Source organism: Artemia sp. Qi Xiang Cuo, chromosome 3 (genome assembly GCF_049724085.1).
Source record: "Artemia sp. Qi Xiang Cuo chromosome 3, ASM4972408v1, whole genome shotgun sequence".
Taxonomy (NCBI): Eukaryota; Metazoa; Arthropoda; class Branchiopoda; order Anostraca; family Artemiidae; genus Artemia; species Artemia sp. Qi Xiang Cuo.
Genome location: NC_142796.1, coordinates 57,565,140 through 57,589,468, shown reverse-complemented (window position 1 = coordinate 57,589,468; position 24,329 = coordinate 57,565,140). Strand labels below are relative to the sequence as shown.

The 24,329-nt window shown below is 36.5% G+C and overlaps 1 protein-coding gene across 3 annotated transcripts in view; it reads right to left on the bottom strand.

Moving 5' to 3' along the window:
• The window catches only part of LOC148954328 (integrator complex subunit 15), a 55,867-nt gene that overhangs the window by 13,700 nt on the left and 17,838 nt on the right, over window positions 1-24,329 (bottom strand). For all 3 annotated transcript variants that reach the window (XM_089087027.1, XM_089087029.1, XM_089087028.1), the window contains exons 3-6: window positions 19,719-19,843; window positions 16,613-16,843; window positions 14,574-14,739; window positions 6,694-6,865 (exon numbers count right to left, since the gene is read on the bottom strand). In XM_089087027.1, coding sequence (XP_088943153.1) covers window positions 6,694-6,865; window positions 14,574-14,739; window positions 16,613-16,843; window positions 19,719-19,843 — 694 coding nt within the window. The remainder of the gene's footprint in view (window positions 1-6,693; window positions 6,866-14,573; window positions 14,740-16,612; window positions 16,844-19,718; window positions 19,844-24,329) is intronic.

Below are 24,329 nucleotides of genomic sequence, written 5' to 3'. Positions count from 1 at the left end.
TCTTAGCAATGATCAGACAATTTTCTGCCAAGGTTACCCTTCTTCAGTGCATCCAATAAAAATTATAACAAATTTTAATTTTACTATTGTAAAGGGATTTTCCTATTGCTGCAATATGCCTTGAGGCTTTCCCTATTTTTTGGCTCCTTTGAACCCGAAGCTGACAAATTATTGTCCTAACGATTGAAGATTCTGGCCCATTCATTGCCCACAAGGGACATAGAATTTTGAATCTAGAATTATTTAAGAAGAATAATAATTCAAAAAATTATAGCAAAAATACTGAAAATTCTTACATTTTATTTAGAAGGAACACATGTCACGAGGCTTCCCCCTATTCCCTGGCTCCTTTAAACCCGAAGTTGCCATATTATTTTTCTAATGATTGATGAAACAAACCCATTCATAGCCCAATAAGGGACATTTTTGAATGTAGGATAATTCAAGACGAATGATAATTCAAGCAATTATAGCTAAAATGCAGAATTTTGTTACACTTTATTTAAAATTAGTAGATGTCTTGAGGTTTCTTCCTATTCCCTGGCTCCTTTAAACCCAAAGTTGACAAATGATTTTTCTAATGATTGACGAAACAAACCCATTCAGTACCCAATAAGGGACATTTTTGAATGTAGGATTATTTATCACGAATGAGAATTCAAGAAATTATAGCTAAAATGCTAAAAAGTGTCACACTTTATCAAAGGCAGCGCGCTAGCTCTGCCTAAGTAAAGAACGATGTGGGCACAATGTGTTGTTTTTTGGGTTATTCTCCATACCCGGGCACTTCGTATCGAAGGAGTTGTCGTATAAACTTCGAAAAGGGATCATTTGATTGGAAATGGGAGTGGCTAGTGCCCTTTTTAATAGTCGAAAGTGATTAGAGGGCAACTAGCCCCCCCCCCCCCACCACCATCAGTCTCCTAAACACTTCCAATCAAAATTTTGAGATAGCTATTTTGTTCAAATTAGTTGATTTGCAGACAAAAAAATTTTTTTTGAGGAGGAAACTCCCCCAATAGCGTTAGGGACAGGGTTTTAAGTTATGTCCTGGGGTCATATAAGATTTTTATAGAAGGTGTTGTCGTAGAAACTTCAAAACAGGCTCATTCGATTGGAAATTCAAAGGGCTAGTACCCTTTTTAATAGTCGAGTCATTGGAGGGCAGCTAGCCCCCCCCCACACACCCATCATTCCCCCAAACACATTCCAATCAAAACTTTGGGATAGCCATTTTGTTCAGCATAGTTGATTTCCATAGAAATTGTGCTCTTGAGGAGGACGCTCTCCCACAACCCTCAGGGCAAGGCTTTTAATTTATGCCCCGGGGGCATATACGGATTTTATAGAAGGCGTTGTCGTAGAAACTTCAATACAGGCTCATTCAATTGGATATTCAAAGGGCTAGTGCCCTTTTTAATAGTCGAAAGTGATTGGAGGGCAACTAGCCCCCCACGCCCATCATTCCCCCAAACAAACCCAATCAAAATTTTGAGATTGCCATTTTGTTCAGCGTAGTTGTTTTCCAGATAGAAAATATATGTCTTTGAGGAGGACACTCCCTCACAACCCTCAGGGCAAGGGTTTTAAGTTATGGTCTGGGGGCATATAAGGTTTTTATAGAAGGCGTTGTCGTAGAAACTTCGAAACAGGCTCATTCGATAGAAAATTCAAAGGGCTAGTACCATTTTCAATAGTCGAAAGTGATTGGAGGGCCACTAGCCCCCCCCCCCACGCCCATCAATCCCCAAAAGACATCCAATCAAAATTTTGAGATAGCCATTTTGTTCAGCTTTTTTGATTTCAATATAGAAAATATGTTTTCGAGGAGGACACTCCTCCACAAGCATCAGGGCAAGGGTATTAAGTATTGCCCTGGGGGCATATAAGGTTCTTATAAAAGGCGTTGTCGTCGAAAATACAAAACAGGTTCATTCGATTGGAACTTCCAAGGGCTAGTGCCCTTTTTAATAGTCGAAATTGATTGGAGGGCAGTTAGCCCCCCCCCCCACGCCCATCATTCCCCCACCTGCATCCAATCAAAATTTTGAGATAGCCATTTTGTTCAGCGTTGTTGATTTCCAGATAGAAAATATGTCTTTAAGGAGGACATTCCCCCATATCCCTCAGGGCAAGGGTTTTAAGTTATGCCCTGGGGGCATATAAGGTTTTTATTGAAATCTTTGTCGTAGAAACTTGAAAAGGGACTCATTCGATTTGAAATTCAAAGGACTAGTACCCTTTTTAATATTCGAAAGTGATTTGAGGGCAACTAACCCCCCTCTTACGCCCACCTTTTCTCCAAACACATCCAATCAAAATTTTTAGAAAGCCATTTCATTCAACAAATTTGAGAGTTTTGGAAATAAGTACTTTCAGGATGAGGCCCCCTCCCCCCATAACCCTCTAGGCAAGGGTCTCAAGCTGTTCCCTAGAAGCATATAAGGTTATTATGGTAAGTGTTGTCGTAGAAACTTCAAAAGAGCTCATTTAATTGGAAATTGAAAGGGCTAGTGCCCTTTTTAATAGTTGAGTGATTGGATAGCAACTAACGCCCCTCTCACGCCCACCATTTTCCCAAACACATCGAATTAAAATTTTGAGATATCCATTTTGTTCAACGTAGTTGAAAGTTCTGGAAATTTTGTCTTTTAGGATGATAACCCCCTCAGAGCCCTAAGTGCAAGGGTTGTAAGTTATGCCCTGGGGGCATATAAAGTTTTTATTGAAAGTGTTATCGTAGAAACTTCAAAAGGGCTCATTCGATTGGAAATTGGAGTGGCTAGTGGCCTTTTTAATCGTCGAAAGTGATTGGAGGGCAACTAGCCCCCCCCCCCCGCATATCATTCCCCCAAACACATCCAATCAAAATTTTTAAGTAGCCATTTTGTTCAGCGTAGTTGATTTCTAGATAGAAAATATGTTTTTGAGGAGGACACTCCCCCACAACCCTCAGAGCAAGTGTTTTAAGTTATGCCCTTGGGGCATATAAGGTTTTCATAGAAGGCGTTGTCGTAGAAACTTCAAAACAGGCTCATTCGATTGGAAATTCAAAAGGCTAGTACCCTTTTTAATACTCGAAAGTGATTTGGAGGGCAACTAGCCCCCCCCCCACGCCAATCATTCCCCCAAATACATCCAATCAAAATTTTGAGATAGCATACAAATAGCAGGTCAAACTATAAAGTCTTAAAAAACGAAAAGATTTAAAGTGTTATTTTCTTTTTCCCTGAAAAGACTATGTCAATATAAAACGAACAGAAATTAATTAATTAAACAGCCCCCCCCCCACGCCCATCATTCCCCCAAATACATCCAATCAAAATTTTTCTCCAGCATACAAATAGCAGGCCAAACTATAAAGTCTTAAAAAACGAAAAGATTTAAAGTGTTATTTTTTCCCTGAAAAGACTATGTTTCAGTTTCCCTGAAAAAATGAGCAAAAATAAAATCAAATAATCTACCAAGCTCGAAACTACCACAAATCAGCATCGATAAATAAATGAAACCCAAAACCAACAGAAATTACAATAAATAACCGAGTCAAACTCAAAACGAGCAAAAATTAACATAGGTTGGGCGCAAAACTACTATGCCTTCCCAAGACCAGAACATAATTTGCACTTTACTGAAAAAAATATAAATGTTTTTACTTTTATAAATTTAATAAATAAAATAATTTTAACATTTTGATTACTAAATATAATTATATGTATATTAAACTGACAATTCACATTCAATTGTATTTTTTCAGTAAATTGCAAATTTTGTTCTGGCCTTGGGAAGGCATAGGAGTTTTGCGCCCAAATTATGTTAATTTCTGCTCGTTTTGAGTTTGACTCGGTTATTTATTGTAATTTCTTTTTGTTTTGGGTTTCATTTATTTATCGATGCTGATTTGTGGTAGTTTCGAGCTTGGTAGATTATTTGATTTCATTTTTGCTCATTTTTTGTTTAATGGAGTTCTTTACTTTTCTTTGAAAAACTTATATTGTGGAAAAAGTTTTTTTTAATTAATTTAAAAATAGCACATGTCCTGAGGTTTCTTCCTATTCCCTGGCTCCTTTAAACCCAAAGTTCACAAATTATTTTTCTAATAATTGACGAAACAAACCCATTCAGTACCCAATAAGGGACATTTTTGAATGTAGGATTATTTAAGACGAAAGAGAATTCAAGAAATTATAGCTAAAATGCTGAAAATTGTTGCACTTTATTTAAAAATAGCACATGTCTTGAGATTCTTCCTATTCCCTGGCTCCTTTAACCCCAAAGTTGACAAATTATTTTTCGAATGATTGAAGAAACTGATGTATTCAGCGGCCGAAAAGGGACCTAGAATTTTTGAAGGTAGGATTATATAAAAAATTACTTCCCTTTTTGATGATAAATCCTGTATGTAACCAATGGGCAAATTGAGTGATTTAAAATCATTTTCCCAGGGGCAATTAGGGGAAAAGCATTGCCAGAGCCGTAGTTATGAGAGCTTTCGACTAATTTAATTAAAGTGTCTATTTAAAAATTCTGATCAATGTTGGGCGGGAGGGCATCTAAAATGGACAACGTCTCTTTGACCTTCTATCACTTTTCAACATGCCATAAAATTTCTAATTTAATACTCTTAGCAATCTCGAGATTTTGTAGAAATGCCATTTTGATAACCATAATGCATATGGTGTCTTTTGATTTACTTCAACATCCCATTCGCTATTTCCTGAATTTCTTCAATTTAATAATCTTTGCCGTTCCTTACAGATTCCAGTTACGCCCAGTAACAGTTGCAAGGTAAATTACATAATTTTAAATCCATATCCTGGGAGCTTCGGGGATGCTGAATCCCCGAAGGCATATTTAATAGACCTTTTGACTATTTTAAACAAAATTGACTATTTTTTCAAAATTTTGACCAGTGTTGAGAGGAGAAGGTCTCTAAAAAGGGCAAGGGGGTGCTGGTTGCCTTCCAAAAGCTCTTCAACATCCCCTGAAATTTTCAACTAAATATCCTCAGCCGTTCCTTCGATATTGATTAAGCGCTCTTCTGACAACCAGCAGGCCCACTATTTGTTTTTTGCATCCCTCTCCAAAGCTGTGGGGCGTTAGGTCATCCCCATAGTCATGGTTATTTGAGCTTCACATTATTTTGAGCAAGATGTCTATTTCAAAATTTTGATCGAAGGTTTTTGGAAGGATGGCAACTAAGAAGGACATTGGAGGGGGGGGCTGGGAGCCCTGTAGCCATTTTTCAATATCCCTTTCAAAATATCTTAGGAGTTTCAACTTAACACTCTCAGCTGTTCTTAACATATTACAGATCCTCATTTTTGATAAACTGAATGTACTAAGGCCTTTTGATTTCGCAAAACGTACCTCTCAATATTCTCCAAAACTTAACTTTAAAACCCTTAACCTTTTTGGATAAACCCAGAATCAAACATTTCTCCTTTTCCTAATGATAAATTCTGTATGTAAAGGACAAATTGCTCAATTTACAATCCTTGCCCCAGGGCTGTGGGGGCATGGCATTTCTTTAAGCATATCCTTTAGACCCTTTGACTAATTTGGGCAAAGGTACGATTAACTCAAGGGTTGACATATCCCCCCACAACCCCCAGGGCGAAGACTGTAAGTTATGTGCATGGACCCTTGAGTTATAGTTATTTGATTTTGGACTATTTTCGATAAAATGGCTCTCAAAATTTTGATCGGGTGCATTTGGGGAAAAAAGAGCGTGGGGGTGGGGATGATTGTCCTCCAATCCTTTTTGACTCTGAAAAAGAGCAGAACTTTCGACTTCCCATCGAGTGAGCCCCTTCCGAAGTTTATACGACCACACTTTCCATAAAAACCAAAGATATTAACTATGGGCTACTAGCATAGCCTACAGTTCTTGCCCCAAGAGCTGTGGGGGAGAGGATTTTATCAACTCCGGAGGCATGGTTATTCGGCCTTTGGACTATTTTGTAGAAAATGACCATCTAAAAATTTTGGTCAGATGCATTTGGGGAAAAAAGGGCTGGGAGGAGGGGTATTTGCCTTTCAACCACTTTTGATTCAAAAAAAGCACTAGATCTTTCGATTTCTAATCGAATGAGCACCCTCCGAAGGTTATACGACCACCCCTTCCATATGAAGTGCCTCTGGAAAAAAATAATAATAAAACATTGAAACCTTATCGCTCTTTACCATAGGCAAGGCTATAGCGTTGCCTCTGATTATAAATATAGTTTACGACAGCTAACTTTTTACTCAGCATACAGTTTTTTTTTTAACCCTATCAGCCTTTTAGAAGATAGATAATCTTGACAATCTCCAATTTTACGTTAGTTTTGGACATTTATTTATTTTCTTTATGTAAAAGAGTATACCCTAAAATGTAACGTGCCATAGGTGAAACATGTACCCTAGTCTGAGAATCCCACATATAGAATCTTCGTAACAATTTAAATTTTGCTTTTGGTATTACATCCCTCTATTACAAGCAACCCCCCCTCAAAAAAAGCCCGTTTTCCCCTTTTGGTCCTGTCACCCTTCCTCAAAAAAGCAAAATATGAATAAAATACAATTATATCGAGGACCAAGCTGGAAGTATTTTCCTAAAGACAACACAAAAATCGAATTGAAGTTTCGCTAATTTAAGTAAGAAAACAAAACAGGCATTCGTTAAAGAAGAGTTGAGCATCTAGGCGAATATACCGTATAAGTCCAACAAAGGGCGTAACAGCAGTCATAACAATGCTTCCTTTAGGCAACAATGGTTGGAGGTTTATAAGCAGAGGAGCCAAGGCCAAAGTTGTTGAGGAGGTGATCCATTCCGTTGCAACTTCAAGCAGGAGTCTTGGTGGTGGCTTAAACTGGTTTGTTGAACCTGAAACAAGTTTTACCTATAGGTTCTCTAACGTCAATTTCTTTGCGCTTGAGCGAGGCATGAAACAGGTATAGATGTAAAATATGGGTTTTTGTTTCTGAGTGGAAGATCTAAAATCGTGCATAAGAAAACTTAGACGTAATTAACACAAAATAGCTGATATAAAATAATTAAGTTACATTTCAGATTGAACAAGAGGAGTCCAATTGAATATTTGGACTCTTCTTATTTTAAAGTTGCCTTTTCCAGTGAATTCTTTTATTTGTTTCCGAATCAATCTTCTTGATTTTGGAACCAAATTATATCAAGGATATTTTTTTTCTCCAAAATCTATTCAATACAAATTTCGTTAGTCTGATATGCTGTAAATTTTGACAGTTCTGTCTTCCTTTTAGATAAATTCCATTCAAATGTATAAAAAATCCATTGAAGAATCATATAGTGAGTCACCAATTTGGAATATTGCTTCAACAAACTAAACAGATTGCTAAAAAAAAACTACCAATATTCGTTTTATTTTTCTTTTATTTTGAATGAAACAGAATTATAGGAAAAATTCTGATATGTAACTGAATTTTGCATATTTAAACTGTTTTTATCTTAAAGTTGCCTTTTCCGATGATTTTTTTCTTTTATTTGTTTCCGAATCAACCTCCTTGAGTTGGACGAATTGAAACTTGATTCAGATTTAGTGTCGATTTGATTTTGCATCAAAAATCATTTAATGTAGGAATAAAAATGCTGAACTCTAAATGTTGAACCAGATTTTTTTATTTTCAAGTGAGCATTATTCTCATATTTTCTTCTTCAATTTTTCTTTTTCATATGATCATGCTTACCCAGTATGATCTTAGAAATGATTTAAAGCCCTAACCAAGTCGATGTCTATGAAGAAAAAAATTCATAGACAACGAACACCTATATAACAATAGCAATATTGAAAATGAGCTGTAAAAGCAAAAATACAACCTCTAGAAATAAAGTGAATGTAGATTACGAATTATAAAACAGTTTCCAAAGTTTAGAGACGTAATAATGGCAAGCATGAATACATTATTAATGAACACCACAAGTCATTCGAAGGCTTTTCAGGAATAACAGATTAGGACATATGCACAGGATTTAAACAAACTTTCCTTCTCTTTCTGGAAAATTGTTGTGTCATCAAAATGACAAAAATGTCCTTTTGTTTTCTAGTGGTCTATTTAGTTCGAGCCATAACATCTTCAGTCGGGATATAGGTTTACTCTCGATTTAGAAGATTTTTCGAGAGGCGAGGAAAGAGCAATGACCCTTATAGGGTGGATCACTTTCTCTTGTCAGCTGCCCATTAGCAACGTCCAGGTACGTCGTACGGTTCGATATTTAATGGGCAATCCTTGTTAATAGAGGAACAATGCTCCAACTTGCAAATTACTTCATTACCTCCATTGTCTTAGGCTATAACATCTCCAAAAATCTTAATTATCACAGTTTCAAAAACAAGGAAATAGAGTAATAATTGAGGTACTTACTTTGTACCTATTAAGGCTTTAACATTATTCAACCTCTTTCATTCTACCTACTGCGGACAGTGTCAGTAAAAACCTGCATAAGCTGTGGAAACAACCAACGAAGAAGACCAATGTGGATACAAGCACACCAGTATACCTCAATGGGGGAGGGGTGGTAAGAGTGGCGAGGGGGATAAGTCGCAAGAAATTGCTTGCTAAGCCATTGCTAAGCCACGTTGCTTATACATTTCTCAATAAAGAGTGAAAGGAGAATTGTTTAAGCTCCCTAGGGATCAAAAGACCAGTCACTTGTGCTTTCATACACTCTTATAAGTTATGTGAGTGGTGATAAGATCGCAAGCTACTCTTCTTAGTTATGTAAGTGGTGATTAGATCGTAAGCTACGCTATAACCATTTCATACCGTAAGCCGAATATAGCGACAATCTTCACGAAATTTCACCTCAAAATGCTACACGTCTAAAAAGAAGCACTAGCAGGGGCTCAGCAAAGCTATTGACAAGGTGTTCCAAAAGTACTAATTAAAATTCCGTTCTTTTTTCTGATCTGTGGTGGATTCCCGGTCGTATCTTGGTACCAGTACAGGCTCCAAAATCTGATTCAGATAATACCCTGGCAGTCACCCAGTGGCGGTTCTCGCATCTCTCGCGCCCGGGGCAAAACCTTGATTAGCGCCCCCCTACTGTCTCCCAAAATTTTCAGGCCAAAATTCTGAATTTTCTGACTTAAGCCTCAGCAAAATGATTAATTATGTCGTCCAAATTAATTGCTTCAAATTCTTCGCCGTCTCTGCTCATTAACGCTAAGTCATTTAATCGCTCCAGGTCCACAGTCAAAATGACCATGGCCCATAGTCGATCTGATCTTTATTACTAATTGGCGTAAGTGCTGACGCCCCCAGCACCGAAGAAGGGACGACAGCTGTTAAAGAATTGAAAAATGGATGTGTATCTGGAGTCGATGTAATCATGGCAGAGATGCTAAAGACATTCCTTCGAGCCTGCATAACTGTTTGGACTGTTCTTCTAGTGGTCATCTAAGATAACGAGAAAATACCAAAAGATTGGACCAGGGGCATACTGGTCAAACTCTTCAAGGAAGACGATGCGCTAATCTGTGATGACTGGAGGGGCATCAACTTAAAGTCTGTGCCTAGTAAAATACTAGCCACAACCACATTCCAACGCCTAAGAACATTCCTAGACTCACATCAGGGAAGAGCAAAATGGCTTTCGACCTGGTAGGTCTTGCCCTTATCTTATTTTCATTCTTAGATTAAATGTTGAAGAGTTCAGTAGTTCACAGACTAGTTAGAATGATAATCACACTCAATGAAATTAGTGAATGTTGTGTGCACCGAGAAAATGGAGATATCCGTTCCTTCAAGATAACGTCTGGTGTTAAACAGGGATGTGTCCTATCCCCATTCCTATTTGTTATTGTAATGGGCTACATTATAAGGCAGTCTTCAGGTTCTGGAGTAAAGATTTGCAGCCGACAGATATCGGAACTGGACTTCGCAGATGAAGAAGTACTATACGAAGAAGCGAAACAGCGACTGAAGCTGCTTCTCGATCCCAGAGATGAAAAGGACGAAAATTGGGGGTTACAGTAAATTTAATTAAGAATAAGGAGTATGGCTGCATCTGGCTCTTCTATGACATCGAATACAAAGATAAAGCAATTGAACTGTCAATGAATTTAAATACCTCAAAAGTTGGACTGATTATAATGGTGAAATAGCCAGCGAAACTAAGGAGGGTTGGACAGGTTTACATAAGCTTTTTATAAAGTTGAAAGCAACCTGGCGAAGTAGGAAAAAGTCTAGGCATTTGAAGCACCGCCTCATGAAAAGCAATGTGACGTCCATTCTCCTCTGTGCAAGTGAATGCCCCAACCTAAATGTCCAACTGGAGAAATGAGCCCTTTGAAAACATGTGCCTTAAAAGAATACTGAATAATTCGTGGCAGAAAAAGGTAATAAGCATAGAAGTTCGCCGACGAACCGGTCAACCATTAGTTACTGACCTTCTGAAACGTAGGAGATGGACATACCTCGGCCATGTCCTTCGTTTGCAAGAGCAACTGCCATGTACATTTTATGAATGGTTCCCTGAAGGGATACGGAAAAGAGGTCAACCAAGACACACCCAGCAAAGCCAGTATGAACAGGATCTGAGTAGAGGGGAAATGTCTGATCAACTACAGTGGAAGGATGTCAGGGGTGCAGCTCAGCTCTGTGATGTCTAGCGAGGTTTCGTAGATACCCTATGCGCCATTTCTGGTTCTAGAGGATCCAAGGTATAAGTTATAGGGCTGCTGATTACTGGCCATCGACACTGGAATCGCTAGGCAACTCTTACTTTTGCAAAGACCCCTTTATCTCCGTCTAGCACAATTAACTTTAACACATATATAGTTGTTTTTTTTTAAGGAAATGTGTCGGTGTTGAAGTATTTCTTTTTTTTAATATCCTGCAGTTGAACAACTGAATGGGATCTAAATCATGACAATATTTTACTTTTATTGCTACTTACTTTTATATTCAAGAAATGGTGGACGAAGATATAAGAAAATGAAAATTTTGGACTCAATTTGCTTATATTTACTGTCAATAGCACCCTCTACTTAATTTTACTAAGGACGATATTTCAAAAATTGCAAGTCATTATAACCATTAGATTATTTATTTGAAATTGCGTGCCCCTAGAATTCCTGCACCAGGGGCAAGTACCCCCTATGCCCGACCCCACCGCAAAACCGCCACTGTCGTCACCAGAATTCAAATTCGGTTATCAACCAAGCACAAAATCCGTTTACCTTTTCAGAATAGATGCCACGGGCCTTGTCAAACAGGTTCAATGTCAGCGAAAGAAGCCCTTGTCACGTCAAAACAAAAAAGAAAATGCTGGATCAGCCGAAATACCATCAAGTTAGCCGACAAGTGTCGAACATCTTGCTCTAAAACAGAGCGCAGGAAACAAAAAGCAAAAGTTATTAATCCTCCAGAATACCCGTAGACTGGCAAAATTACTGGACGAAAACGGCCGATTCCATGGAAGCTGCGTCTAAGAATATGACATCCAATAGCTCTACCAATCGCTAAAACACATCATAGGGCGGATGCAACAAGTCCCTGAGACCATTCGCTTGGAGGACGGGCAAACCATAAATGACCTGTCTGCAAGAATATCAAGATGGAAGGAACATTTTCAAGAACTCTTGAACTCATCCACCCGCATATAACCTCAAGTCTTCCTCCAGGAACTCTCCGAGCACTTTATGAAGTCTGTTTTGAGCCCCCTGATTTTGAAGAAATAAGGAAAAGCATTTGGCCCCTGAACAACCATAAGTCTCCTGGTGAAGATGATCTACCTCCAAAACTATAACTGGTGATGAGATTATTGCAGCTAAACTCAAACCACTGTTTGAAGGAATTTGGATGAAAAGGATTTCCTGAATGATTAGAAAGTTTCCATCCTTCTTCCTCTTTTCAAAAAAGGTGACGAGTCAGAGTGTAAAAATTATCGTGAAATCGTTCTTGGTAATGTCGCGGCCAAGTTGTTTGCCAGTCTTCTCCTGAACAGGTTTAAACAGGCCCGATAAGAGAGAATGAGGAAAGAACAAGCTGGCTTTCAAACCGGAGGTTCTTGGTACCAAGAAAAATTTTATTTTTAGGCTTTTTTTATTCTTAGGCTTTTTTTTTTTTTTTTTTTTTTTTTTTTTTTTTTTTTTTTATAGCAGTGTCAAAGATACGGTTTGCCTCTGATCCTAAATTTCTCATAACAGTCTTAGATTCAGTCAGGGTAGAAGCTCTCTGGCGTATCCTAGAAGAGGATGGGATGCCTTCGCATTTCGACCTTTTGAAAGCTTACTACGACGGCAAACAGCTGAGGGTATAGACTCGTGGAGAAGAATCTCATAACCAAAAAACGTCTATAAGCAATGCAACATCCTATCCCCATGCTTTTCAAAGACGTGATTGATTAGATTATGGAGAACTGTTAGCACACACGAGCAAGTGACGGTTGGGAGAGGTGTCCAGCTCACTAAACTAAACTATGCTGATGATATTACCTTTGCAGAGAATGATCCACAGAAATGCCAATTGGCACAGAAGAAATGGGTACGATCTACTACTCAGGTAGCGTCCGATTAAGAATGAATACAACAAAGACCAAAATGACGTTCACCAATTCTCAGAGTTCCCCTTCTATATACCTGGACGGTAGCAGCATTCAGTTGATTGGAGAATTCGTCTACCTTGGATATCTTGTCGATCCAGGGGGGATGGGGGATCCGACAACGAAATTCAAAGGCATATTCGACTAGACTCTGCCTGCTTCGCTCAGATCATTAAATCACCATGGAAGCGTCGAAGCATAAACAAACCTACACAATTAGATTCTACGAGGCGATCGTCAGAAGCACTCTCCCATATGAGTGTGAAACATGAGTTGTCAAAGCTTAAAATACTAGAAACCTATATATCTTTGATCACTATTGGCTCTGTCGCATTATATACATCCAAGGCCATGAACGAGCATCCATTAATGAGATTCGTCAGCGCTGTAAACAACCATGTCCAGTCTCAGGAATTGTAAAAGAGAAGGCGACTCCTGTGGTTGGTCAATTGTCTAGGGCGTTAAGGCCACCTATGCATCTCGAAGTCCGCTATTAAAGCGCAGTCACTGGAAAAATGGAACCGTTGCCCTGGAGGTCAGAAGAAAGATTGGTGGTCAATGGTCAAAGATGACATAGAGCCACTTGAAAGCCTCCACCTCTTGGTGTGACTCTGGGATAAAGATTCGCTGTACCATGTCGAAGCCGTTACGCATGACCATGCCTCATGGAAAAATTCTGTTAGTGACATTATGGATGCCGCTTTATTGGCCTCAGGTGTCTTGGTGCTGCGGTAAATTGTTACTAGCAACGATAGCAGAGGACACGAACTTATATTTCATTTTCTTCCTCTCAAGTTTCAGATTGCGTGGCTAAGCTTAGCAGTTAAGCTGGTGACAGAAAACTTATTTTGTTGAACTATCTACTTTAATGTAATGGAAAGTTTATTCTGGAAAAGAATCCTGGCTACTGAACCTGACGTTCCTTCAATAAAAAAAAGGCAAGAAAAGGCAGATCAACGCCACCAATACAAAAATGTGAGTTTTCTTCATGTTTAAGGTGGGGGGCTGTAAAGCTTTGGTTAGGGGTTTTCGACAATGATGATTTAAATGATCTAATTCTCATTTCGAATTGATCTGATTTTCGAGGAGGTTCAGGCTCTTTCTCCGAATACCTAAGAAAATTTTATAATTATAGATCAATGTTGATTTGAATTAATGGAAATCTTTATTTTACAAACTGTGGTACATAGGAAATAATTGTCACTAGCCAGCTTTATTAGCACCCTTTACTATGTTGAAAAAATTCGACTATGGAAAAAACATTCCCATCATAAACTTCAGCACTGTAATAGTCGAACTCATGATCTTCGGATTAGAGATACAACGCGTTATTAATTGCGTCAAGCAGGTCTGTAAACACTAGTAAAAGAACAAGAATGATCAGAGAAGCATTTAAATGTGAAGTCACTCCTATGATTTTTTTTCTAAATTGGAGCTATAAACACATTTTTTCAAAGTAGTGACTTGTCTAGAAATTCTTTTACACTCTAAAATAAACATTGCCGAAGTTCCGATTGTCCTTTTAAAAATGTTATCAAAACAATCTAATGTATGAATCCTCATACATTATTTGCATACAAATTCCCTGCACACAAATTTGATTAACACAACTAAGAACGTTTAAGAATCGGAATAACGTGATTGCTACTCATGAGCCCTTGTGGACCCAAAACCGACTGTCAACCTGAAGCTTGACAGTTTTTTCCAGTGGTTGGGTCGATCACGGATTGAAAAACAATCCGTGATCGAGATTATGACCTATAGGTCGTTTTTTCAGCCCAGAAAACATTGGTGGGCCAAATTTCAGAAAAATATAGTACCATTTTATATATATATATATATATATATATATATATATATATATATATATATATATATATATATATATATATATATATATATATATATATATATATATATATATATATATATATATATATGTATATATATATATATATTTAAAAATTATTGCTCGCTTACTTAGATGAATAAATTCCTAGTCTTTTCCTACCGGTTCTTCCATAAATTTCAGAAACAGCTGAGAGGAAACAAGAGGTAAAATGTGGAGAAAGTTCCACCCATTCGGCCAACTCGGCTTTATTTGGTGATAATACAAAATGGTTATCAGATACAGTCTTTGCAATGCCAAGTAAATGCTCCTTGGAACAGCCACGTTGCTATAAAACAAAAATTGTAAATTAATCTTTCTAACAAAACTAAAAAACTAGCTTATATTTAACGTAAAAGTAAAATTTAATGACGCAAAGGGAAAGTGATTAGTAGGGTTGATTGAAGACACTCTGAAATTCACTTTCTCCAGGCAATGTTTCAATATTTTACATTATCTCAATATTTGCTCTCGTTATTCCTTTTATGAGCAAAACTGCAAGTTGGAGTCATGTCACAAAGTTGACCTTATTCTAGTTTACCTTATTTTATAAAAAAAATATTAACCGAAATTGTAAAATATTAAAAATTAATCTTGAACCTTAAAATGAAGCGTCAATCCGTTCACTAACGATAGCAAAATATCAGTAAGGAATTTAAAAATCCTTCTTCTAGATATGCTCATGGCAATCTTGTATTTGAGAGACATGCCCACTACAAAAGTTGACATGCCCATTAACACAAAACAATTTTGTAACGGTGTCGTTATCAACAGTGATTCCCGACTTACAGCAAGAAAGAACATGCTTACTTATTATTGCACTAATGATATCCTAGACTGGGTCTCCAAAAATGGGTATTAATAGGAAGAAATGCAAGAAAACAAGCTAGAAAGACTGTTTCCCATCTAAAGTGATCACTGTGTGTTATATCTATCGTTTGTTTACATTTTTTCCCAAAAATGATACCTTGTAATTTTTTGGGTATTTCACACGTATCTTGGCAGAAGTATAGAATAACTGCAGAGAATTTTTAAGGCTTGAGAGGCTCTATTTTTTAACGTAAAAGCTTGATATCTTTTGTGTTTTTTTCCTTTTTATTTAATTCATGCAATACAATTGTTTCAAGGCTTATTGTGTTTTTGTTTTTTCCAAATGTATTGTTAAATTGTTGGAGTCCTTATAATTCCTTTACCTTTTCTTTTGTGCTTCTCAAATTTTAGGAAAAAATAACGGCGAGATGATCTTTCGAAACCAGATATAGTATCAGATTAAGAATCAAGAATCATTTAATAAAAATAGCTGCCGTAGTTATGGCTAGTGCTGCAACTAATTTAATCTACCTTTTACACCATTCTCTCTCTCTCTCTCTCTCTCTCTCTCTCTCTCTCTCTCTCTTTCGTATGCTGACCAATGGTCAGCAATGGTGCGTTGTGCAGGTACTGATCTCCTGATTCGATGCCTTCAGCCAGGAGTGAAATGCGTGGTTGGCCTGATCCACGCAACATAATCAGCGACACCAGGACTTGAGCGCCTAACCTCAGGATTTCAAGTCTGCACTGCCACAAGATATAATTAGTATTTAACTAACAGCAACCAATTCTCTACTGTAGCTTAGGCTCGAGCTCAATCCCAATAATAGTAAGAAAAAAATCACGTCCCTTAAGCTCAAGTAGCTTATAAAGCTACTTTTCCTTGTATCACATGGGTCTGAATTGCTACGCAGTCTAGACTGTACGAGTCTAGTTTTCCAAAGTTATTTCATGTTTCTTTGTTCCCGTGTTTTTCAGCTAGTTGAGATCAGTTTCTTAATTTCGGCTTCTTTTTATTTTCTTTACGCAGCACAACTATTTTTTTTTTTTTACAACCCCACTTTTAATTGTATTTACAGTGTATATAAATATAATATTTTTATTATTATTGAGCTATTATATGTTTTATTGCATCACATATTCATTCAGTTGACTTTGTGTTTTACAAGTTTCATTTACGTGAGATTTAGTTAGCTACCCTTCACGATAGAATGTTTTTAGAAAAAAAAATTCCATCTAATTTTGAAATGTAGCACGGTGGTAATATATATCGTCTGAATTTATTTTTCATGGGAACGGAAGGGGTGTGGATACTCCTTTTTTCCTAAGCTCGAGGAAGCAGACTTGATTACCTGCATCCAAACGCCCGCACAGTTTAGCAGCGAGGAACTTTTCATGGAAATAGCCAATGAAATTAGTTTTCCCAGGAAAAGCATTCTGTCATTTGTTGTTGAATCTGGTTTTCCACCAGGAGACGTGAAAATCATCATGAATACGGTGATTTTAACTCCATCTGCCATTGACGACGAAAAAAATTCGCATAGGACGACTAAAATTTGGAGCTCTTGCAGTGATGTCATTTTCTAAAAAAAAAAGAATCAGGAAAAAAACGCAAAGCACATTCAAAATTATACTAGAATGAAATTTGAGAAGATCTAATTTTTTTTGGTAGAAACAACACCAAAAGAAAATTACAAAACCCAATTAGCAAAATCGCCAAAAAAAAAACAAAACAAATAGCACCAAAACAAAAAAAAAGACTTTTTTTATTTCCGTGTAAAGTGTGCTTTAATTATACTGGCTTATTTTTGTGAGACATTTTTTTTAAGCCAGTTAGATTACTCCTTGCCTTGGGAGAATCAAAGAACCCTACATTCTTAAAACCGATCTTCATCAATTCGGTGATCTCAGATAAACGAAGGATACCCCTCCCATCCCCCTCCCCGCCTGTACCCTCTTATAAGAACTAGAATCATAGTATACACATATATGCCTATTACCACAACATTCTACAATAATCATCAGGATTCTTTGAAAACGACGATGGACGTCTGATCACACAGCCACTTTTCCACGCAAAAACATTTGAGGACACAATAGTAGCATTATTCCAAAAGCAGCATGTTTTTATGTATCAGTGACAAATCATGCCCATATAAATATTTCTAAGCAGCCTATAAAACTCAGCAGAGCGAAAATAGAAAAAGGATTTACGTTAATGTAAAATACACAACATTGAATGATGTTGCCAAGTGTGCTCTATCAAATTAGAGGATTCGAAAAAATATCAGGATTGGGCACCATTTATCAACAGAAAATCCCGTTAAGGAAAAAGTCAAATCACTGAACGATTTTATCGTGTGTAGTCTATCGGCTGATATTCATGGGTCTTTGGAAAACCCAAGATGACAAAATTGATAACATGCAAAATATTCTCAATGACGATTTTCAGGTTGCAAGCAAAACAGCAAAAATTATAGTTTCGCACAGAAAAATGACACAGAGTTACGTCATTGCATCACATGCCATTACATCATTATATGAAAAATTAAACGATGTATGTATATAATAAGTATAAAAAATAGGTAAACAGACTAAAACTGAACCCAAAGGTTAAAAAAATCAATACAAATTAAAACCTGGGTGCCACTTTCAATGCTGTTGTCTATGTTTTCCCTTTTAAATTTTGTCTTTGAAATTTTGTCGTTGCTGGGCTTTTCGTATAATTAGTTCGTTTTCAAGTAAAGTGGGTTTCTGATTCTATACCAGCACGAAAGGGCATTCAGCAAAAAGGGGTATAGTCCCTACATATGTTCAAGTGTCTTTTGCCTACTCAAATCTTCTCATTTGTATGGTGACCTTGGCATTATTTATACTACTTATACTGATTATGTCTTTTTAAGGTGTCAAACCCGCCTGTTGACTTCGCTCGAATGTCTTGGTCTTTCTATCAAATAAAATCAAAAAAAGGAGGAAAAGAACAAAAAAAGAAGACGTATCCCTACTTCCCATGCGAAACGATGCCTTTCTTTGTTGCTCACGATGGACAACTGTAATTCTCCTAGAAAAAGTTTTTGGCTATACAAATTCCAATATTACAGTTATCATTTCGATCTGACACCATTTTTTTGCAGTTTAAGCACTTGCATGTAATAAGATTTGCAGTTTATCCCTATAAATTTGCTTTCACAATAAACTTTTACCATTAACATTGATTTAAACAATAGTTATCATTTCTGAATCAGACTCAAATGACTATTCTTCCAGGCTGGACAGTTTTTGTTTTTTTCATAACATGCTTTTAAATTTTTTACTATGGGCTAGGGTTTCTATAGACTAATTGAAATTAATACAATCTAACTTTACTCTAGACACGGTATTATAAGTTCCTGTACATACAATTCTACCTTAAAATTATGAAATTGAAAAAGGATTCTTCCTATATCAGTTTTTATCTTTTAACCGAGTAATTATTAAAGGATGGAAATAGTTCAACCTAAAAGATTTGAAAATTGATATTAAGTGAAATAGGCTCTATATGCAGAGATAGAAGTCTGTTTCCCGATTTTTTACCTAAATATCTAGAAAAGTATGCGTTTGAAAGGAACATCTTTCGAAGAAAAATGTTAATTGATCAGATTCCAGTTCAGAGCTGCCATGCAGATCAGTTTTCGTTTTCTATTTATTATAATTCAGAATGAAGAAATAAAGCAAACAACAGGTAAATAAAAATTGAAATTGGTAAATGGAAATAAACAAAATGTAAATTAATTAGAAATTTTTTTAAGGAACAGGATTTCTTACAAATTCCTAAAAAAAAAATCCTTATTATCCTATTTCTATGTCATATTTCAACATTATCTTATTTTATTTTTATCTTCATCGGTTGGAAATTGTTCAAGTGCAACTGAACATGGTCCAGCCACGTTAATTTTTCTTACACAGTAGCTCTGAAAAGGGGACTAAACCACATTTCATGCATAACTTTTTGTTGATATAATGTGAAACGAGTTTGAGGTCGGTCAAACGAGTACCTAAGAATATCCTTAGTTACTACGGGTAGTTACTCGAAAATTATCTAGCAAACCTTCCACAATTTGAAAAGCGCACATTTTACACCCGTACTTGACCACCATCATTATCGTGGCTTCCAATATTCTAATATTCGTTCAACCTGTTCAACCAAAAAAATTTCACTGCAACAAAACACCCTATGCCTTGGCTATTTTCCTTTTCACATCTCTACTATATCCACCATCTTTGCTAATAATGCTGCCCGCGTAAGTGAAGCTATCCACTTGATCGCTGTTCTTATAAAATGACATCAACTATTTGTCTTCATTTATTCTTAGTCTAAGCAACAGTTATTTCAACATTAAATGCCTAAGAGAAGAGGAAAAAACTCATAATAAAATATATAATCATATATAATGTATAAATTATAAACTTATAACCTACCTTTCTTCTATGAGCTCTCTTTGGACCATGATCCAAGAACACAAATTCATCAATTAGTTCACTAATATAATCTAGCTGTTTAGAAGTAGGAGGGCGAAGTTGTGTAAAGGGTATACATAACTGCTCTAAAATAAAATGCCCAAATTATTTTTATAAACATAATATTGAACAGCGCAAAAACGGCAAAACTGATATAGTAGAGAATAAACTACTATTATTTATCTAGCAACAAACATATCATATTTGAGTGTTTTTTCTTGGAGACGTTGGAGCAGAACAGATTGTGTCAGCTCAACAGAAATGTTAAACTGAGTAAAATTTAGTTGAAATAGAGCATAAATTTTACAGAAAGATGTTTGAAACATAGAAAGAACTGCCAGAACAAAACACAAAGATTAAATATCCAAGATTAGCAAAAACTTTATATCATTCAAGAAAATTGATAAAACTTAGCAATTATAAGGTACTGCCATTTCTTCTGAGCTAAGCATGAGACCTTATTTTGTTTGATGTCAAAAAGCATAGGAACTTACAAGAATAGAAACTGGCACTAGTGTCCACAAAAAAAAAAAAAACACCAACGCAATCTAGCACTTGACAATTCTTGGCATTTTTGTTTCTAGTGCAATAATAAAACGAAATTAATATAATTAGAATAATTGGAAGAATTAGTGTAACATTGTAACAATAAGTGTCAGATCCCAGTTTACAAAAAAACATGAATGCAAAGCATGGACAAAATGCCAAAATAATTCAAACGCTAGATGGCATGGATGATTTTTTTGTCAACAATTTCAGCTGCTGAAACTTCATCTTGGTTTGGACAATCAATAAAATGTTAGCTGCCTGTTCATAAAATTGAAATGAAACACGCATTTCTCAAACAAAGGAAAAGTGTTTGTTTTATTACTTCAGAAATTTATCAGAAAAAAAAACGTAAATAGAAAATGAGTAAGAGAATAAGAAAATTAGTGCAGCATAAATACAGCTTGGCATTCAAAATGGTATTTCGGTACTTATTTCATGGTGACACTGGCAATGGTATTTGTACAATATGACAACAAAACTTTGTTCTTTTGATTATTTTTCACGATTTTGAGCTATATCAAATATTATTACAATCTTTCTTGAGGGAAGAGTTTATCGTCTAAAACTTAATCAAACACAAAATCCCAAAAATAGTATTTGTAGGAGAGTATAGACTGTCCAAATACATTTTATGGACGCTCAGCCTCATTCAGCGTTTTGGAAGATGGACGCAGTTCTTCAGTCTACTTAAATTGGGTTTGCATTTTCATAAATAACAACAGTATTCAACAGTTTTTGACAACAAGTTTGATGATCTCGTCAAATTTCAAGAGTAGATTCTACCGAATTGGTGAGACCTGCCTCAGTATAATTATTGGACAATACCGAATAAGTTTTCCATAGGGCAAGATCTTGGCTCTAGACGGCCGTGCCTGTCAACAATAAAAAACACAGAATACAGTAGGCTAAAGCGAGAATTGATACAAAACAGCATTGGAGTGACAAGTTATTAAGACCTGTTATGCGGGGTTCATATGAAGCATTAACATTATGTTAAGCCTTGTGTTGTCTGAAGAAAATACAAATGTTATGAATAATAGTTGCTACATTTTTGTTTTTGTTATTAATTATTGTTATAGTAAAAATTTCTTGACAAATATTCTTAGTAAAGACGCAACTTAACACAAATAAATGACTTGAGAATACAATCCATTTATGGACAGCCTCCACAAAGTAAAATGTGATAAGCTGAGGCTATAGTGTAAACCTCCCTTTACAATGATACAGGCACTTAGAGGAAATCCCTACCCTTCAAAACTTGAGCCTATTTTCTTTTCAGGTAAATTAAAAACGAATGTTTCGGAAGAGAAGCTGCAAGAACACAAAAACAAATATTGGAAAAGGTTTCGACACAATTTAAATTGTGACACAGAAGAACACATCAGAGAAATTTCCGTTTCCGAGCTCATTTGGGATGGAGATTTAAAATGAACAAATAGCCAACATTGCCTAAAATACAATTTATTTAACCTACAATTGTTGGTAAATGCTGGAAGACAAGCCATGTACCCTAGGTAGGCTGTATTCTACTTTCTGCGATCAGTCTAGCTCTCTTTTCTTTACCAATGATAGGCAGCGCAAAAAATCAAAAAGGGCTCATTCGATTGAAAATTGACCATTTCCATGAACACATCCAATCAAAATTTTGAGATATACATTTTGTTCAACGTAGTTAAAAGTTCTTGAAATTAGGTATTTTAGAATAACAAACCCCTCAGAGCCCTCAGGGCAAGTGTTGTAAGTTATACCCTGGGGCAGTAAGTTATACCCTGGGGCTTATAAGGTTTTTATATAAAGTGTTATCATAGAAACTTCGAAAAAGGGATCATTTGATTGGAAATTGAAAGGGCCAGTGCCCTTTTTAATAGTGGAAAGTGAATGGGGAGCAACTAAACCCCCTTTCACGCCCACCATTTCCCCAAACACATTCAATTAAAATTTTGAGATAGCCATTTTGTTCAACGTAGTTGAAAGTTCTGGAAATTATGATTCTGAGGATGACAAACCAACCAAACCCCTCAGGGCAAGGGTTGTAAGTTATGCCCTGGGGGCATATAAGGTTTTTATAGAAAGCATTTTCGTAAAAACTTCAGAAAAGGCTCATTCGATTGGAAATTGAAAGGGCTAGTGCCCTTTTTATTAGTCGAAAGGGATTGGAGGGCAACTAGCCCCCCTCGTAAGCTCACCATTTCCTCAAAAACATCCGATCACAATTTTGAGATATCTATTTTGTTGCAACATAGTGGAAAGTTCTGTGAATTATGTCTTTGAGGATGACACTCCACCCAAAGCCCTCAGGGCTAAGGTTGTAAGCTATGCCCTGGGGGTGTATAAGGTTTTTTTTTACAGAAAATATTGTCGTAAAAACTTCAAAAAGGACTCACTCAATTGAAAATTGAGAGGGCTTGTGCCCTTATTAACAGTCAAAAGCGATGGTAGGGTGAATGCCCCCCATACCCATCATTTCCCCAAACACTTTCGATTATCCTTTTGATGGAGCAATTTTGTTGAAAGTAGTTGAAAGGTCCGGAAATTATGTTTTTGAGTATGACAACCCCCAACAGCCCTCAGGGCTAAGGTTATAAGTTATTCCCTGGGGGCATATAATGTCATATAGAAAGTGTTGTCGTAAAAACTTCAAAAAGGGCTCTTTCGATTGGAAACTGAAAGGGATATTTCCCTTTTTAATAGTCGAAAGTAATGAGAGGGAGAATCCCCCCCAACACCCATTATTTCCCCAAACATTTCCGATCAACATGTTGATATAGCAATTTAGCTGAATGTAGTTGAAAGGTCCGGAAATTATGTTTTTGAGTATGACAACCCCCAACAGCCCTCAGAGCTAAGGTTGTAAGTTATTCCCTGGGGGCATATAATGTAATATAGAAAGTGTTGTCGGAAAAACTTCAAAAAGTACTCTTTCGATTGGAAATTGAGAGGGCTCTTGCCCTTTTTAATAGTCAAAAGTAATCAGAGGGAGAATTCCCCCCCCCCAACGACCATCATTTCCCCAAATATCAGATCAACATTTTGATATGGCCATTTTGTTCAACTTAGTTGAAATGTCTGAAAATTATGTCTTTGAGGATGACAACCGTCCTCCATATCCCTCATGACAAGGGTCGTAACTTATGCCCTTGGGGCATATAACGATTTTATAGAAAGTTTTGTCGTAGAAACTTCAAAAAGGGCTCATCCGAATGGAAATTGAGAGGACTAGTGCCTTTTTTATTAGTCGAAAGTGACCAGAGGGCAAATGTCTCCCTCCACGCCTATCATTTCCCCAAACACTTCCAATCAAAATTTTGATATATCCATTTTGTTAGGCCTATCAGAAAGGTCTGGAAATTATGTCTTTGGGGATAACAAATCCCCCCAGTCCGCAGGACAAGGGTTGTAAGTTATGCCCTGGGGACAAATAGGGTTTTTACACAAATTGTGGTCATATAAACTTCAAAGGGGGCTCATTGGGTTGGCAATCAGACGCTCTAGTGCTCTTTTTAAGAGTCAAAGTGATCAAAGGCAACTACCCTCTCACCCCTACACACACACCATATTGTCCCGAAATAAGTCTAATAGTAATTTTGAGATAGCCATCTATTCAAAATAGTCTAAATGTCATATAACAAGGTTTTTGGTGTTGAAACAAACCCCAGAGTTTAGGGGCAAGGGTTGTAAGTTATGCACAAGGCGTATTAAAGGTTTTTATGGAAGGAATGGTTGCAACTTCAGATGAGGTTCAGTCTTTCTTTCTGAAAAAGACTATGTCAATATAAAACGAATAGGGCCTTTACGTTCCTTCCTGCGCTATAGAAAACCGGTGCGTCTTGTTTAGCTGCCAATATATATATCAATTCTTTTTTGTATATATTTTAATTTCAGATTAGGATTTTTTACAGTTTGGATAGTTCATTCAATCTACCAGTATCAATATCTTTGTAATTATTTACATAGAAATGGAATCTTTTAAGCGACTTCTGGTGAGTAAAATTTTCTCATTATTATAATAAAAAGAAATTTATT